This window comes from Syngnathoides biaculeatus, chromosome 2 (genome assembly GCF_019802595.1).
Source record: "Syngnathoides biaculeatus isolate LvHL_M chromosome 2, ASM1980259v1, whole genome shotgun sequence".
Taxonomy (NCBI): Eukaryota; Metazoa; Chordata; class Actinopteri; order Syngnathiformes; family Syngnathidae; genus Syngnathoides; species Syngnathoides biaculeatus.
Window position 1 is genome coordinate 7,076,201 of NC_084641.1, and position 18,447 is coordinate 7,094,647.

Here is an 18,447-nt window from a genome sequence, read left to right on the forward strand (position 1 = left end):
TCTCTCCTTTATTAATAGGGTTTAATATGACATTGGACCACCCGTCCATGTCCTTATGGACCTTTGATGCATAGCCCAGTTTTTAATGGAAGGACCGCTCCCACAAATTTGAGAGCATGGAATTGCCCAAAATGTTTGTTCCTTAGTTCCAGTGAAGGGACCTCTGAAGGATTCAGCATACCAACAGCTTTATAACAATCATTGCTCCCAATTTTGTGGAAACAGTTTGAGGATGGCTTCTTCCTGTTCCAAAATGACTGTTCACCAATGCACAAACCAAGCTCCGTTAAAGACATGGATGAGAGACTTTTGTGTGGATAAATGGCCTGCACAGAATCCTAACCTCCACCCTATAAAACACCTTTGGAATGAACTAGACCAGAGTCTGAAAGACAGGCCTTCTCGTCTAACATCAACGTGTGACCTCACAAATTCTATTCTTGAAGAGTGGTGAGACGTTCCCTTAACATATTTCTAAACTTTCTGGAAAGCCTTTTCAGAAGAATTACATAGTGGTGAATGGTGGACTGAAGTCATATTAAATTTTATTGATTAAAAAGGGAACACCACCTCATATCATATGTGAGTCAAAGCAAGTGAGGGAATACTTTTTAGTGTAACTTATAATAAATATGTCTTGGCTACCTTTTTTGAGTCTGCTGCACAGGAAAAGATATGCACAGTTAATCCTTGGCTTAAGTCTCACTACTTTTAGGTCTCACAATATTCTCATATCTCATTGTGATGTCATGAATGAAGTTGGTCAAATTTTACAGGCAAAAAATATAACTTGTATTGTTCGGCTTCAAAGTATGGTGGCTTTCCCTCATCGCCTTATGTGGAACAAAGTCTTATTAGGTAGTGACAGCAAGCACTTCTTGGAAAGTGGAACATTATTGCAAAGGAAAAAAAGGACAGACCAGTGTGCATTCACCTTCACTGTAAGCCACTCCGATTTTAATGTTTTACCCTCTTCTGCAGGATCCTGGCCCTTCACCACCATCTCCTATCCTGGGACATAAACCGTTGCAGCTGATTGAGGTGAAGGCTAGGGGGCGCTTCGGCTGCGTATGGAAGGCCCAGCTGCTTAGCGAATATGTGGCTGTGAAAATCTTCCCAATTCAGGTGTTCATCTGTTGATATAGTTCAGTGTCATAAGTACCACACTAATAATATGAACAAAATAACAGATACCTTGAAGCAGAAAGAAGTCCATTGGCAGTGTTCTGTTATGGAAAAAAGTTTTTTTGTGTATTTTTTTTCCCCCTTACCATTTCTGAGTTAGAAAATTTCTCATAAATTGCTATGGGAAGTTAAGCCCCGGAGAATTTCGGGAACATTCCAAATAGGCAGAGTGAATCGAAAGATATCCGAGACACCCTTGATCACTAATAAAATTATGCAAATGCAGTGCAAATTAAAAATAGTCTTGCCTCAAGCCTCTGCGTTATTGCTCAACACTTTAAATCAGTAATATTCAACTCTACATGCAAGGTATTATGGTTGTTTTGGACAGAATTATGCTAAAATATATATATTTCTCCAACTAAATAAATGTGTGCTTCTTATTAAGAGCAATCCTTCATTTTGGTAAATTCCTTGATTACTTCCATAAATTCCTGGTGATTTCCACTGAAAATTTCCATACTTTTGGCAACCGTGCAAGTTCATGTTCAATACTCATTTGAATTTTGTAGCTTGATCACATCCTTATCTTTTATGTTGTAGGACAAACTTTCATGGCAGAATGAGTATGAGATTTACAGCATGAGCGGCATGAAGCACGAAAATATCCTACACTTCATTGGCGTGGAAAAGAGGAACAATAACCTCGACTTGGAGTTATGGCTCATCACCACTTACCATGACAAGGTAGGCTGCCTGAAAAACCTTTCCTGATATATTTTTGTGTTATTCCATGTAAATAGCAATTTCAGTGAAATCTAGTGTTTGCATGCAAGGGTCGAATACTGCAAGTACCAGCTTGCCTCCAAAGCCACATGTGCCTGGAGAACAGCCATTCTTTTGCTTTTTTTCTGTCCAGGTCACAATAATGCAGTTGGTTTTGTTTAAAGAATTTTATGGGCTTACAATACTGTCAACGTTCTATGAAAAGGTCTGTTCCATCAAAAATAGGACTAGGAATTTTCAAAGATGCTGCTTGCCCCCTAGTGGACACTGGAGTAGAAAAGCCAGCATTATTTCAGGGAAAATAAAATTGAGAAAGTTATATATTTGCAGAGGCACACATACATATACACACACACAGACACACACGATTTCACCGATTCGATCACAAGATTGAGCAATGATTCAGTTTAAATAACCTGTTCATTTACTGTATATACCTTCTGTAAAAATTAACAAGAATGTATCTTCCTCCATTTATGCCATCAATGCACAGTTACAGACAACAAATTAATTGTCTTCTATTAGATGGCTGTAAGTACATTCACTAATGAATGTATCTACATTTTGTGACATTTTTGTTTGTTGTTGTGCCGTGAGATTTTTTTAATTGTAAAATATGTACTCTGGCTCCATAACAGTTGGAAATTACTGGTATGGTCAGATCATGTATTCTCTCATCAGTCACATCAGATCAACATTACAACGTGACAGAAATAATTGGTGCTAACTAAAATTAAATGACTTTATTGTAATTAGATTACTTCATCCACACTGAAACTTAAGAGCATGATTCAACAGAACAACAGCATGTTTAGATTCTACTGCTAGCACAAGCACTACCACTAGCTTCATCGGCTACATAACATTTTGTTGCCTGCTTCCGAGCCATATCTTATTAAAAATACGTAAGGCTACGTCAAGCAAGCCTTGAATTAAAGTCCTCTCCCAAGCATCAGTGACCACCAACCCGCTTTCACCCATTTTGTCCTCAAAATACAGTTGGCACAATATTGTGTTGTTACCTCCACGGTAATGAGTATATCCGGTCACATTTAAATTGACAAGATAAAGTCCAGCGATCATAAAAAAATTGGTTGTGGTGGTATCGGAATACAGGATTTTATTGCAGTAGTCTGACATGGTGCAAAGGCGAAAGAGTAAATCAATCTTGTAGTCTGATCTGGGCATTACATGTTGTCTGTCTCAGACATGTTTGAATAACATTATTGGCCGTCAGCTGTTAATAGTTGTACGTCAAAAGACACGAAAACAAATAATTTTAATACTAGTGTACAAAAATAAACTAGCTTTTGGATTCAGATATACAGTACTGTGCACAATTGCAAGGCAGAGTGATGACATCATTGATCAGATCGGCAAATTATGACATTGAAGCCAATCAGCATAAAATGATCCGAGCTGGCCGATAAACTGTGTAAAGTCTAATCAATAGTCTTCATAACCCAATAAATCAAAGGCATGTAGTGGAGACTACAAATGTATGGGGTTGGCACATGTATGGGGACAGTTGGAAAGACTTGGATGGGACCTACGCCCAAGCCTACGTTGGGTCATTTTGGCAGAAGACCAGAAGACTAAACGTCAAAGGTCAAATTTTTGGAGGGCTTGGTGCTGCTGAGATTAGAAGGGCAATATTTCGAGCCACCGTGCCTCTAAACTATTTCTGTGTCATGCGCTGTGATGACGGGGAAACTACACCAAGGAAAACATACCAGACATATAGCATTTTGAATTGTGTAGAACAATCTCTGATACAGATGCACACTATGTAGTCATTTATGATCTTTTGATGATTGTTTGGTTTCAAATTTAAAAGCTTTCTAAAATTCGCGATTGAAAATCATTCAGCGGTCCTGTTGTTGATGAACGTGTGCATTTGTATATAATTCCAGTATTTTATTACCATCTTGGGAAAAAAAAGTGGTGTTTGGAAATTCAATTAAGTTGTCTTTATTTTGCTGAAAGGTTGTCAGTTTGTAGGTGGGCGATTCCGCACAACTGTGGTGATATTTATGTCTCCATTTCGGTCACTGATATTATACCAAAACATCACTTTTACATGACTTTTGGTAATTCCCAGGGATAGTAGTTATTTAGTGTTTGCTTCAAAATTGGTATTGTTTGAAATGACTGCCAGTTTCATTTTCTTGAGCAAAAAAAAAAAAAAACCAAACAGAACTTGTTAGTGGAATATAGGCCATCTGGATGCTACAGGACATTTAATACACAATCATTTTAACAGTCTGCAAAAACGCATCTGGACCAAAATTTACCAAAATATTGATTGAAATCAATTTGTAGAGGTTTCAAATGTTATAAGGCTAAATTATGCTATTAAATTTGAAGTTAACAGGAGGATAGTTCAAATTTTTCTAACATTTTGGATTCAACAGCTTGAATGAAAAAAATCGGACAGATGGCTCTGATTGTTACAGGGCTCACTGACAGATTATCTGAAGGCCAACGTAGTTTCCTGGAATGAGCTCTGCCACATTACTCAGACGGCTGCCCGAGGCCTGGCCTACCTCCACGAAGATATCCCAGGACACAAAGATGGACACAAGCCCTCCATCGCTCACAGGTACTCTCGCCAGACCTCTGAATCTCTGCATCACTTGTTCTTTCCACTTTCAAATAACATAATAATCTATCACTTTTTCCTTCGTATGATTATCATTAAAAATGAAAGGAACGCTGATTCCTCTGGATTAGATCTGCCGATAAATTGCTTGGTGCTTCTTGGCATTTTAAACCTCTGTGGTTCTTTTTCAGGGACATCAAGAGTAAGAATGTGCTCCTGAAGAACAACCTGACCGCTTGCATCGCTGACTTTGGTCTTGCGCTTAAATTTGAAGCTGGAAAATCAGCAGGGGACACTCATGGACAAGTATGTTAAGAGACATTCGTTTTCTCTTTTTTTTGTAATGTGCCTGTGATGTCCTAAATGCATTTCCTTTCAACTTAAAGGTGGGAACGCGGCGTTACATGGCTCCTGAGGTCCTCGAGGGAGCCATTAACTTCCAGCGTGACTCATTTTTGCGCATTGACATGTATGCCTTCGGGCTTGTCCTGTGGGAACTGGCGTCGCGATGCACTGCTTCAGACGGTGAGGCGCTGTGCTGACTGGCCATTACTGGGTCATGTGACAGTATGACAACAATTAGTGTTAACTGGGGTATCGTGTGCAACCAGGCCCTGTAGACGAGTACATGCTGCCGTTTGAGGAAGAGGTGGGTCAGCATCCGTCTTTGGAGGACATGCAGGAGGTAGTTGTGCACAAGAAGCTGCGACCCTGCCTTCGAGACTGCTGGCAGAAACACACGGTGGGAATTTATTTATTTATTTGTTTTATTTTTTGGAGGCGGGGGTTGGCGAGCCGGGTAATTGCTTGGTCTACATTCATCTACACCAATTACAAATGCATAGGGATATCAGGTGAAACGTAAAGATAAACCTAAAATACACCCCTGTCCATCTGTTAATTGTTTTAATACATTTTGCACAACTTCCCAGCTAAAAAGGAGGTGAACAGCAAAGTCAAAATAGGTTTTTGATTCATGAAAGGACCAATACGTTGATTTCTGGTTCAATTGGAATTAAATTACAATGGTACCTTGAGATTCGAGTCTCCGTTCAGTGACCATGCTCTCAAATGTTTCAAGCATTTAGCTTTTGATTGTCACACATACCCTGTTTAATCAAAGTAAAGAGTATTTCAACCTTATAGAGCTCGTACACCTACGTTATAAAATCACCTGATTTTTGTTTACGTCGCCATATTGCCGGTCAAACAAAGCATTGTTGCAAGTTAATTCCGTTGAGATGAAAGTAAAATGTTTTATTTCACAACATCCAGAGTTTTGTCCGATACCGTTGAACTTTTAGGAGGTCATAATAAAGGAATGTACGTGGAAAAATTAGAGACACTTGGCACAGAGGATCCATATTTAATGCTGAAGTCGATGTTATCGCCGAAAAGAAATTTGATTGTTAATTTGCTTCCGCTTGTCTTGGACAACTGAATCTACACATGTATCTGGTGAGTAAGTCATTGAGATTTACACAAAAGAGTTCAAAAGCGTATAAAAGTATGGACGCATACAAATACTTCGTTGCTTGATCTGTTCTTAATCAAGAATATATCCCACATAGCGATGGAGCGACTCAGATTTATTCAATACAAATACCAACATTTAAACAAATGACCCCTGGTTTTATACAAACTCACATTCATTAACTATGACTGGAAAAAAATGTTTGCCATCGTACACGGAAGTGTATTGCGGCCACACGTTAACCTCCGTAAACCTCTCTGCGAGAGACTATTTAGTTATTCAATTGAGTCAACTTGGCATTATAAATACTTCTTGGTAATTTGAGTTTGAGAAGAATAATTCCTTCTTGAAATGAAATGATCGCTACACGGGGTACACACACAGGAGTGTGTATTTGGTTAGGCACCATCCATCCCGTTTAATTGCCGAAATCCATTTATCTTTTCTCGTCTTTTCAGATGCTATTCTATTGAAAAATTGTCCCATTTATTGTGACAACCAACAGCACAAAAGGCCTCGGACATTGTGAAAAATCTGCTCCAGGTCAACGATTCCCCCACTGCCAAGCAGCTTGGTTTGACCGGCAATATGGCGCCATGCAAACTGGGACGTCACATGCACGAGCTCTCTGCATTCATGCATTTTCACTTAGAAGCTAAATGTGCCTCATTGTTTGTAAAAGTTTCAGGTGCCACATCTTGCTTGCTATGAAAATGCTGTTCCTTTTCTGGCTTCCCTCAGGGTCTAGCCATGCTCTGTGAAACAATTGAGGACTGCTGGGACCATGAAGCCGAGGCCCGACTGTCTGCCGGGTGCGTAGAGGAACGCATCGGCCAAATGCAGCGACAGGCCCCCATCATCGGGCCTGAGGAGATTGTCACCGTTGTCACCATGGTGACCAATGTGGACCTCCCACCCAAGGAGTCCAGTTTATAATCAGCCAATGTACCGCCGGGGATTTTGGGAAGGTGGACCGCGACCCTGGTTGATTGGCTGCATTCTCCTCTTCCAGCCTGGTTTGTTCGTCATTGTTTTTTGTACCGGCCGCTTACTCGCGCTCAGGACATACCATGTGCCCACCTCACCTCATCAATTGATCTCCACATCATGTCGACATGTGTGCCTGAGGATTTAAGCAGTTTAAACCATTCAGGATATTTATGACTGAGCAAGCGAGTGACGGTACTGCAATGCCGAGAGACTAAACAAACAGTTCAGTTGGATTATGTTTTTATATATGTGCAAAGGTCAACTGGATCTTCTACAGTGAGAAAAGTCCTTGCAGACGAATTTCACCAAACTCTCAAAGCATTAAAAAAAATGGGCATGTGGCTCTTGATACCTTTGCTGTTTTCTTGTGCATTTTTTTTTTGAAGAATCGACTAACATTCTGCCAATAAGCAATGGCTTTTGAATGTTTATAGTGTAATGCTGCTGTACATAGTGTATTATGGACCCAGTCAACTTGTTACTCCATTTTATTTTAAGGGGATTGGGTGGGATGGGGTGGAAAAGTGCCGGGGATCCATTTTTCAAGCATTACGATGATTTAAAAAAAAAAAAAAAACCATAGACCTCCTTCAACCAGGTATACCTCAGTTCAGATGGACACATTAGTCCCTCTCACTGTTCACAGTTACTGCTCACTCACCCTCTTCACAAGCTTCATTGCATCGAAACTTTGTAACCCTTGTTGGTGCTCATGGGTAACGTAGTCAGCAGACTCTCTGTAGACATGGCTGCACATCAGCAAGTGTTTCTGCTCCTTTGCTTGTTGATTAAATACCTTGTCCTTTTTGTTAGTAGGGTTTATTTTCCGAGTGGTTTAGTTTAGCACTGCCTCTTTGTGTTTGCTACAAAATCAGAAGGTAGCAATCAAACTCTTGAGCACTGTCAAGTTTTTTTCCTTTCTTTTGTGAAATCACTTTTGTAGTGTCTGAATCTTTTTATATAGCCTGATTGACACATTAAATAAGCCCTTGTTTATAGTTGAGGTTTTAGGTGCAGTGTTGACAAAAGTTACAAAGGTACCAGCCCTGTTTTGGAATTGTATTCAGCAGAGCCCGCTCTATTCTTTGTTTGATTGCACACATCTCATTTGACTACTATTAAGGGTTTCCCCTCTCTGTTTATACGCCTCAGGAATCTTTGCTACCCATCTTCCTCAGTTTGTTTGGGTCGTGACTTCCTGTGCTCCCCCTCACCTCATCTCGACCCTAATGCTGGACAGTAAAGTCACAAGACTGCCGGTCTTCGTTCGATTCAGGTTCTGGTTACAGTGTGAGCTTGCTGACCGATGTGTTCAGCGCTGGTTATGACTTTTAGGGTGCAGCTTTCATAGTCAATTCATAAGAGTATTAACAATCCAGGTTGGGTTCCCACCAAACAAAACTGCCAGTCATGTGCTGTTTCGTGTTTTGCTCCCATGTCGCCACCCCAAACCAAATACATCGCGTCTGTGCCACCATCAGATGAGAGGAGACAGGGAGCGCATCTTTCATCCTGGTGCCATTTCTTCCACTATAGTTCCTCTTGTAGATGTCAGGCCAAACGGATGTATATTGTCACTGTTGTGGTAGCAACAGTGACTTTTTTTTTTTTCTTCTCAAACTTTTTTTTTTTTTTTTGCGCCGATGGATTTCAAACACTGGTGCCGGTAAAACTGCAGTCTCTCCTCGAGCTTTGGGGTTGGTTTCAGATGATGCAGTTTGAAATCAACAGTTTGCCATATTGAAAGCATCTATAAATGAGAAGCACTGGCGCTGTGGACTTTCTTTTTTTTCCCCCCTCCTTTTTGTCTTTAATTCAGTCTTTATGTTTTTTGAATGTACAGTGGAGCCCAAGCTTGAAACAAAACGTATGCACATTTCAGCAACATCGTAGACCTGAAGGAAGTCAAAGCCATCAATGAACTTTGTTACTGTAGCATGACCTTTGCATCAGTGCAACTTCCCTCTTCTGTTGCTGCCGTTCCTAGATTGGATTGTTGGTATTGCCCTCAGAAAGCCTGAACCCTTGAGGAAGGCGCTAAACAGGGATTTCAAGGGGTAGTAAGTGTGGCAAGTAAACCAAAATCTCCTGTCATAAAGTTTTCCGTTTCACATGGCTCAAGCTATTTTACTGTAACCCTCCCTAAAATGGAAAATGATCTGTAGTTTCTGCTTGCATCCACATTTTTTCAGTGGGATTTGAGTATTGGCGCATTTAGTGGTTTTAAACTGCATCAGTGAAACTATCCCAAAACACCATTCAGGGATTCAGTACTATGCTGTTCTATGTTCTGGCAAGTTATATGCAACCAGTGCCGTAATCAACTCAACACTTGAGCTGCAAGAGTGACTTTCACTATACACACAAATAACTTGTAGCATTTAATTTAGATTTTAATCCTTACATATTGATGTTGTATTTATTTTTTACTTACAAACATGAAGTTTGGGGCTCGTAGCTCAGGTGCAACTCAAAGCTATGAGCTGCCACGAGTTCTGCTTGTTGTTTGGTGGTAAGGGGTTGGGGATGTCCTTACTCGTAATTCAAATAAGTACTTTCGTTGATGAAGATGTAAACTGCTTCCTACTCTTTAGTCTTTGGACAAAGATGAATGTTGTTGCGACTCCTGGGTTCTGGTGTGCCGGACTTTGACTGATCAGGCGTGGCCCGTGTACCTATAGAGGACTCCACTTTCAGATGACCGTCATGTGATTGTGCTGTTACGGTAGAAAAGGGTAAAACTGATAAGAGGTTCATTCATACAACTCTTGATAAAACCAGAATCAGCAAGTGGCCCATTTGAGCTAACCACAGAAAGCAGGACATCAGTTGTCTTTGTGAAGCACTTGATGAATCCAAAATGAAGTCATAGGGGACAATCTTTAAAACAGCTCGACTTCTGTGGCTCTGCTGTGATCTCGCTGCTCAATCAGAACATTTAAATGTGTATGAATGGATTTTCCTACCAGAAAAGCTTTACATTTTTCTATCCTGACTTCCTCCAGCCCAGCGGCTTATATTGCTGTGCTTCTGAATTCCAGTGAATCATTTGTCTTATAGCCCTGCTATTTGAAACAGTCGAGGACCTGTACAGACATGAACGTATTAAATCAACTATATACTCTGAGCTGAATCTTTATAAGTGTGTGTGAAAATATGTTTCCTATACATTCATTTATACTTCGTGTTTTGGTTTCAACTGTCCATCACAATTGAGCTTTGTGTAAGCTAGAAGCTAAAGACTCATTGGAGTATATTGCAAGTCATCCTAGAAATCACTTATAGTGGTGTTCCTCTGAGAATCTGTGCGGTTTCCCTGACAGTTGCAATACTCTGATGAAATCATCTGCTCCTGGTGTTCCATTCCACCGCTTAAACTTCCTGCTAGTCCCTGCTATGTTGTTAAGAATTCAAGAGGAAACATTGATCTCTGATGACCTTGTTACCAAGACTATGTTGCCAGGTCAGAAATTTGACGGGGGGGGAACAAAAACACTACAAGTTTATGATCCCACTGTTCTTGTGGTTCTCTGAAATGCAGCGCTGATCAAAGGTATGCAGCTTCTCATACTTGTTCCCATTAGAAATCCTTACATGGGATGTTTTTCTTTCGGGTCACTGGTCATCAAAATAGATACAAGATGGAATATGTGTATCGTTGGTGACAAAGATACGAAAGCAATCAGAAACTTAGGACATGCTCTGAACGAGACTAAACTGATCTGTGATCAGCGCTGTATCTGGTGTGAGCCGGTGGAGGTTTTTAATCAGTTGAAGTGATCTATGTGATGTAAATAAATGTTTCTAGATTGTGAAATTTAAAGTAGTGGTCTTCTTCATTTCTCTGCTCAAGCTTTAATTCCATTTTATTTTTTAATGGAATCACATCTCTTTCAGCAAAGCAAAAAGTACTTATTGGAAATACGCTTATGTGACAGCAAGCGGACCGTTCTGGATGTCTTAGAAATTGTTTTGCCAGCAGGCTTCATCAGTTCACCAATTTATTTGAAATCGTCAAAGTACATTAGGTACAGTTGTGCATTCTAGCCTACACATCACCCCCCCCGCCCCCTTCTGTTGACTGACATGGATTCAAAAGACGTATTAATAATATGTTGTGCCATGATGAATTGTTTAGCTCCCAATAAAGGGTTAGGTTGTAATCTTTGGTTTGGTGCAAAACATGACTCCATTGTCTGTGGTAATATCTATCCCAGGTGTACTCTAAGTCTAACCCCAGGGGTAAAGTCACACCATTTGTCCCATTCTGTCACTGCCCCTCCTTTTTTTTGTGTGTGTGACTATAGATTATCAAGTACTGTACTTGTATTTTGCAATGGTCTGGAACTGCATTGCATTAGCCTGAGGCCTGATATTTCGAGTGATATAGCCAAATTATTAAAATTGGTTTGTGTTATGCAGTTCAACCACTGAAAACTACAGCCGTAGTAAATAATTATGGCTCAAATTCAGAATTGAAGGAAACAGTTTTGAAAAGTTGAGTAATAATTTATTTGTTTTCAAGAATAAAGAACATTTCTTTCGGCTTGTCCCTTTCGGGGTCGCCACAGTGTGTCATCTCAGATGAACGCACATACATTTTTGGTACGATTTTTACTCCTGACGCAACCATTCCCAGTAGGATACGAACCCACAACCCCTGGTTTACCAAACCAGTGCTCTAACCACTGAGCTATGGGGCCTCAATTTGTTTCTAAGAATTCTTCTTCTTTTCCTTTCGGCTTGTCTCGTTAGGGGTTGCCACAGTGTGTCATCTTTTGCCATCTTAGCCTATCTCCTACATCTTCCTCTCTAACCCCAACTGCCCTCATGTCTTCCCTCACCACATCCATAAACCTTCTCTTTGGTCTTCCTCTCGCTCTTTTGCCTGGGAGCTCCATCCTCAGCATCCTTCTACCAATATACTCACTCTCTCGCCTCTGAACTTGTCCAAACCATCGAAGTCTGCTCTCTCGAATCTTGTCTCCAAAACATCAAACTTTGGCTGTCCCTCTAATGAGCTCATTTCAAATCCTATCCAACCTGGTCACTCCGAGCGAGAACCTCAACATCTTCATTTCTGCCACCTCCATTTCTGCTTCCTTTTGTTTCTTCAGTGCCACTCTCTCTAATCTGTACATCATGGTCGGCCTCACCACTGTTTTGTAAGCTTTGCCCTTCATCCTAGCAGAGACTCTTCTGTCACATAACACACCAGACACCTTTCGCCAGCTGTTCCAACCTACTTGGACCCGTTTCTTCACTGCCTTACCACACTCACCATTGCTCTGGATTGTTGACCCTAAATATTTGAAGTCGTCCACCCTCGCTATCTCTTCTCCCAGTAGCCTCACTCTTCCCCTTCCACTTTTCTCCTTCACGCACATATATTCTGTTTTACTTTGGCTAATCTTCATTCCTCTCCTTTCCAGTGAATGTCTCCATCTTTCTAATTGTTCCTCTGCATGCTCCCTGCTTTCACTGCATATCACAATATCATCATGTGAAAAAGAAGTTTTAGCAGTTATAAGGAAGACAAAATTACACTCCAGTAAAAGGTTATGTAAAATGTATATTTGATATGCAGATTATTCAAGGAAAAGGGGATACGAAAAGTCAGGGTCTTGATAAAGAATTGTTTTATTTGGTGTAAAATAATATTTAAAAGTTGGAATACTTTAATTACAACTATTTACATTTTGCTGCAGGACACCTACCATGTACATGAATTAATTGAACATTTCTGTATTGTGGCGGGAATTTGAAATTACACAGAAAGCAAAAGTGTCCTCCAATTCTAGAATGGCCCCTAATACCTCTCTGGCAGTTCCATTAAAATGTAGATTTACTGTTTTAGGAGGACAAAAGTACAGCAACAAAGTGACAGACTCTCTCACAAGGTTATGACTGAAATCCTAACCAAATGCAGACATACCCCACTGCTTAATATCTGTGGGGCATTGTGGGTACTTCTGCAGAGCCTCCATGATCTGACAGTTGTCTAGTGTGAGTTTCATCAGTTGGTATTCTCTCTGAGTTTTGGTTGAAGAGCCATCAACAGGTTGAATTAACTCCAGCTGCTGCAGGTGCTCAAAGGCCTGTGGGAGAAGCAAAAAAAAAAAAACCCTGCTGATGGTTTCATCCTTCCAGGTTAAAGCAGATAGAGTATTTGCACACACCTTCATGACAACGGGCTGCTCAAAATTGTACATTGAGTTTGACTTTCTCTGCAGGAACTTCTTAAACTCTGAGAATGAAAATGGATTAAAAAAAAAAAAGGCTGACTGATGGCTTGTTTACACGAACCGTTGTGAACCATCTGGAAGTTGAAGGGTTCTCCTTCGTAGACATCGTTAAGGTGTTTCATGGCAATGACCAAGCACAGCTCCAGGATGGAAAGACCTGAAAGAAAACAGGAGGTCCGAGTTAACTCATTGCATAACTGCTAATGATGACGTTCTGTTTTGCACTTTACCGTGAAGCATATTGGACTTTGCGTCGCTGAACCACAGTCTGCTGGCTTCCAGGACGTCTGCAGGCTTGATGGTAGGATTTACGATGGAGATGCGGCTTAAGCACAACATCTGGAAGAAAAAAAATATGTCCAACTAAATGATTGAAAAAATAAAAATCATCACTGATGAAGAGCTGTTTTCATAGGTATGTGTTCTCCCCCAGAGTATAAAACAGGATTATTTGGAGGTGCCACACCTTCAAGAATGACCCAGACAATTATGAAGATAATCCACACATTGATGACATCTTCAAAATCTAAGATTTAAAATAAAATTAAAAAAAATCTGATGTGAACAAAAAGTGCTATATAGACGGGATCAAAAGCTGTAATGCTACTTACATTCTCCACACTATCCCAACTTTACAGAGCCCCCAGGGGACCGAGGTGCACTCAATAGGAGTGCCACAATGTCCACTGAATTAAAGTAAATGACATTTAATTTTTGAATTCCTATTTAATCATGTAATTAATGTATGGTTTTAAAGTGCAAGGCAGTAGCTTGCCATAAACCCAATTTTTCTCAGACAGGCATTAATATTTTCTCACATTTTCTGTTTAGGATCAAAAAGTTAGTAGTTTTAAAAAATAAAATTACTATTTTTCTTTATTTAAATACAGTACAATTACCAGGGAAGAGACTGGAACTGAATTTCCATTCATTTCAATATGGAAAGATGGTTTGAGATACAAGAGTTTTGAGTTATGAGCGTGGTCACATAAATTAAACTAATACATGAAGGCACCACTTTATTTTATCAAATCTCATTAGCTCAGGGTGTCATTTCTTCTAAAACAGTTGTTCTCTTTGACTAAAAAGAACAATTTAAGCTAAGAAAAGCGACGATTCTCTCACCAGCAGCATGTGCAAAGAGCGGAAGTCTGTACTGGAGTTAAAATGTCTCCGTAAAGTATCCTCTACGGATTTATCTTCACAAAAACTCTGGAGGTAAAAGACAAGCCCAAAAGGTTACAAGACGCTTGCTGATGCTTGATTAAAGCGCCATATGGTTGCCTTACCTGCACGCTGCTGTTCCAGTCCTGAGCGAACTTCCCGACGGGAAAGTCATCCGGCAGGCTGAGCTGGGATCGGACTCGCTCCAGGTACTGAGTGAAGCTAAGACCTTTCAACAAGTGGATCTGACGGTGGGAAAAGCGTGATTTCACCCGCTTCTCCAACAACTCGAGGACATCCTGGGAAGCCGCACAAATACAAATGACCATTGTGGAGGTCAAAGCTCAAATGCTATCATTTGCAGTATGTTTTTTTTGGTTTGTTTCTTATGTTTTAAGGCTGTTAAATCCCTAACCATAAACCCAATTTTTCTCAGACAGGCATTCATGTGAAGAACACTTTATTTAGTAAGAAAAAAAATAGCACAATACGATTCATTTTATTATGCATTTAGATATATATTAATTCCTAGGGACACAAATGGCACAGATTCAGAGGAATAGGCCATGAACAACCCTGTTTTGTTTCTATAAATTTAATAGAGGAGGAATCCTCACCAGCCTACAGGTGAGGCCAACCACAGCGACTGGTGCTTGGGCCGACTGAGAAACGTCCAACAAGTTGTAAAGCAGAGTTTGGTTCTTGTGGTGAGCAAACAGGTCAAACTCATCCAGAATGAACAAGACTGGACAGGTGGTTTTGCGGTCGCCTGTGGACAAAAGCATGATAAAGAAGCAAAAGGAGAGGGGAAAAAAAAATTGCATTTTCTGCAAGTTGTCATCTGACCTTTCTTCAGTGCCTCCAGCAGGAAGACCAGGTTCTCTGCAAAGCTCCCCTGAAAGAAAGCACATTCCAATTTCCATGAATGGAGCAGGTCTTTGTCAGTTGTGTGGATTTTTATTTTTATCAGTAAATAACATGTCTTTATTTCTTGAAAGAGTGGAGCCACGGACCACTACATAACATTCGTAAACAACAGCCACCAGAATATTTCCAGATGGGAGAAAAGTGACAACTGCTGACCTGACCTGAGTCAAAACAGGTGACACAAATGTTTTGTGTTTGGGGTTGCATAGACAGACCATATTCTCTCATGTATAATCCACATTATGCATAGGTATAGGAGAAAATTAAAAATACTTTACCATTTTATAAATGAATGCCCCCATCTAGAAGTGATGAAAAAGCTCTTCACTTTCATTCCAATAGGCCACCGCCCTCAAGAGGTTATGAAATTGTTCAACACACATTGTGCCCAATGCATCAATCGCTGAGGCAGTTTTGATTGATCGTGCGACCGTGTACCCCTCCCCAAAAAGACGTCAGGCTAACATCCATCTCGTCGCTTAAATCAGGTGTAGCCAGTACGTCGATCACGCGCATCAATTGACTGACCTTCGATTTGATCAATCCTGCCCTCTTCTGACATGAGTCACTGCGCATGTGCATTCTAGCAAGCTGACATCCTGTTTACTTTCTGTCTCTTGCTTTCTCCACAGCAGTCGAGGCGCACCAACAACCCCCCAATTGAATCCCATTATAATAAAATCCAATGCATTTCCTCTGATAAAAGTTTTGGTTGGGTTCTCTTTCCGAAATTTAGAAATTATAAATGATTGCTGGCTGTGTGTTGAGTTATTTTGAGTAAGCACTGACAAGTTTATAATGCAGCAAAGCATAATTTCTTCAGTGTTGTACCAATAATTTAAACATTTTAGAGAAGGTAACAATCTCTAATTAATGTTACTGTGCATATTGCTAATTTATATGATTTTTTTTCCCCAAAGAAATGCGCAGATACTCACAAATACTTTGTCCCCAACAACATTTTCCAGGTTGAGTTGTCGTGTGATTTCTTTCAGGGCTATTCGGTCATCAGTCTGTAAGAGGCCTGTACAAACATTCACAAAGATAAGTTCAACCAGACTGGACGAGAACATTCGGAGGAATCCGGCAACGTACCATTGAGGTGAACCTGCAGGAGGTTTTTCTCCACTTCCTTCTCCTGCAGCAGGTCTCTTAGCACACACTTGAGAAGCTGGAGAAAAAGGAACACCACCAGTGGATGTGACTGCAGCATGCCGAGTGAAAAGAAGCACATTAGTATGTGACCTCACCGCACTTTTCCCCGATCCCCTGGGACCTACGATGAGCACAGAATTACTTTCTCCGTGGATAGCAGTTCGTGTGAGCAACCCCAGCAAGTGTCTGAAAGGGAAACATGAATGAAATCGTAAACAACACAAAGCTCCAAAGAACCATTTGTGGAAACTTACGTGTGTTGGGCCTCAGATGCTTCCAGCCTGCTGGGAAGCTGCCCATGGCAAAGTCGCGCCCTCAGACACTTGTGGAGCTGTCATTGAAAACGCATTTTTATCCACAGCGCACTCAGATGTCAATCACTCTTGGTACAAATGAGGAACTGTACTATTAAGAGAGACGGCAAACCTTTGCGATACAATCGCCAATTGGCATTGGAGCATCTTTGGACTTCCGTTTACTCATGGTCACGTGACACTAGAAAGAATGTGCCAAGGGAAAAAGGTTCTGATTCTGAGTAGACAAAAGACACAACAAGGACTATGAGGATGAGATACAATTCAACTAGCATATAAGGAGATACTTCAAATACAACTTGATGGCTCCTTCTAAGACATATCTATTTGTCCTTAGGGCAGGTCATATACTGTACACACATGAACAGGCAGTTATCATTTGCCTCCTGCAATTGCCCCCCCAACAAACCAGAAACATCTTGCTTTGTCTCACAGGAGAGTAATAGAGAGAAATGAACAAAGTCTACTTTCACACACACACACACTAAAAGAAAACATACTGTATGAGATTGAATTAACATAGAATAGAAGTGCTGATGCATATATTTTTCAAACAAATCCTCATCAGGAAGATAAACATTACCAGTAATCAATGAATGAATGGATTATGTAGGATAAAACGTGTGGCGTTTTAGACAAAGGTGGTAAACGAACTCAGGCTATGTACTTAAGTAGAGGTACATAATACATTTTTTTTTAAATCGTAAACGTATTAGTCTTGATGCAATTCTTGTACATAAACATTTTAAAACTACAGTTTGAAATGCATTTTAGTCAATCATAATCAAGTTCTCCATTTTGATAACTTGGCACAAAATACCTTTTCTGCACAATGTAAATTTTCTAGTGCTTGTACTGAAATTTCACAAGTTGTTTAAGAGCGAGCGGGTCTTGGCTTAACCTTTACGCCATCAAAACAATGTGTACCCATAAAAAAGTAACAATCTCCTTTTTTATGAGAAAGTTGGAAAAGGTTATTTTATTTGGCAGATTTATAAATGCAAACTATTCGGAAAAATAAGTACCGATGATTGCAATAGCTGGTTCAGTAAAGTACAAGCAGAGGAAAGTACTACTACTTTTACAAAAATAGTGGGTAAATTTGACCACCAATTAATGTTCAGTAGCAATGAAGCGCGACGATACCCGAGAACATTACGGAAACGAATTTGTCTCGACAACTACAATACAAGACGATGACTTGATGGCACTTCCAGATTCCTGGTATAAGCAGTGGCCAGTCCGATTTGACTGAAACCACATGAAGAAACAGCACTGTTGGATTCTGATGGAAAGAATGCAAACGCTACGACGGCATGTAGACATGTCTTTTTATGCCAATTCAAACTTGGTCACAGGTCGTGCTCGAAAAATAGAAGTTGGGTTAGCCAAAGTCACAGGACAGAGAAGGAATTGAAAACGAACCCAAACGCAGCGACTCAGTCTTGCAGATGTCTGAAAGAGGCGGGGAAATGGACACGATTTTGTACTTCCGGTTTTTTACTGCAATGCCGCTGTTGTAGTCGTTGATTGGCCGCGAAACGTCACGGGTCTCCACCCTCCCACTTCGAAAATTACATTTTTAAAAAAATGTATGATAAGTGTGTTTGAAATTCGTTAGCACGAAAATAAATATGTAGAGTTATCACAACATACTCGATTTTT

General features: G+C 40.3%; 2 protein-coding genes across 3 annotated transcripts in view; one reads left to right on the forward strand and one right to left on the reverse strand.

Moving 5' to 3' along the window:
* Positions 1–11,114, forward strand: part of LOC133505914 (activin receptor type-2A-like) — a 48,493-nt gene extending 37,379 nt beyond the window's left edge. Inside the window, exons 5-11 of one of the 2 annotated variants that reach the window (XM_061829465.1) lie at positions 982–1,125; positions 1,729–1,872; positions 4,368–4,513; positions 4,705–4,819; positions 4,900–5,038; positions 5,125–5,255; positions 6,729–11,113. In XM_061829465.1, coding sequence (XP_061685449.1) covers positions 982–1,125; positions 1,729–1,872; positions 4,368–4,513; positions 4,705–4,819; positions 4,900–5,038; positions 5,125–5,255; positions 6,729–6,923 — 1,014 coding nt within the window. In that variant the 3' untranslated portion in view covers positions 6,924–11,113. Of the gene's footprint in view, positions 1–981; positions 1,126–1,728; positions 1,873–4,367; positions 4,514–4,704; positions 4,820–4,899; positions 5,039–5,124; positions 5,256–6,728 lie in introns of both variants that reach the window. The other variant, XM_061829473.1, reaches the window with a different exon arrangement.
* Positions 11,115–12,593: 1,479 nt separating this feature from the next.
* On the reverse strand, positions 12,594–18,310 carry orc4 (origin recognition complex, subunit 4). The gene is made up of 14 exons (XM_061808044.1): positions 18,208–18,310; positions 16,895–16,999; positions 16,723–16,799; positions 16,564–16,654; positions 16,409–16,484; positions 16,252–16,337; positions 15,233–15,281; positions 15,004–15,155; positions 14,512–14,685; positions 14,348–14,434; positions 13,453–13,561; positions 13,284–13,379; positions 13,157–13,224; positions 12,594–13,075 (listed from the first exon to the last, which is right to left on the reverse strand). Exons 2-14 carry the CDS (start codon positions 16,949–16,951, stop codon positions 12,893–12,895), a joined length of 1,305 nt encoding a protein of 434 aa, XP_061664028.1. The 5' UTR covers positions 16,952–16,999; positions 18,208–18,310; the 3' UTR covers positions 12,594–12,892.
* Positions 18,311–18,447: the final 137 nt, after the last annotated feature.

Coding starts and splice junctions, on each gene's coding strand:
- orc4 (XM_061808044.1), bottom strand. CDS start 16,951: ATGAGTAAACGGAAGTCCAAAGATGCTCCAATGCCAATTGGCGATTGT. Junction 15,282..16,251: donor TTGTTGGGGACAAAGTATTT/GTGAGTATCTGC, acceptor GCTTTCTTTCAG/GGGAGCTTTGCAGAGAACCT. Junction 13,076..13,156: donor AGCAGCCCGTTGTCATGAAG/GTGTGTGCAAAT, acceptor CTTCTCCCACAG/GCCTTTGAGCACCTGCAGCA.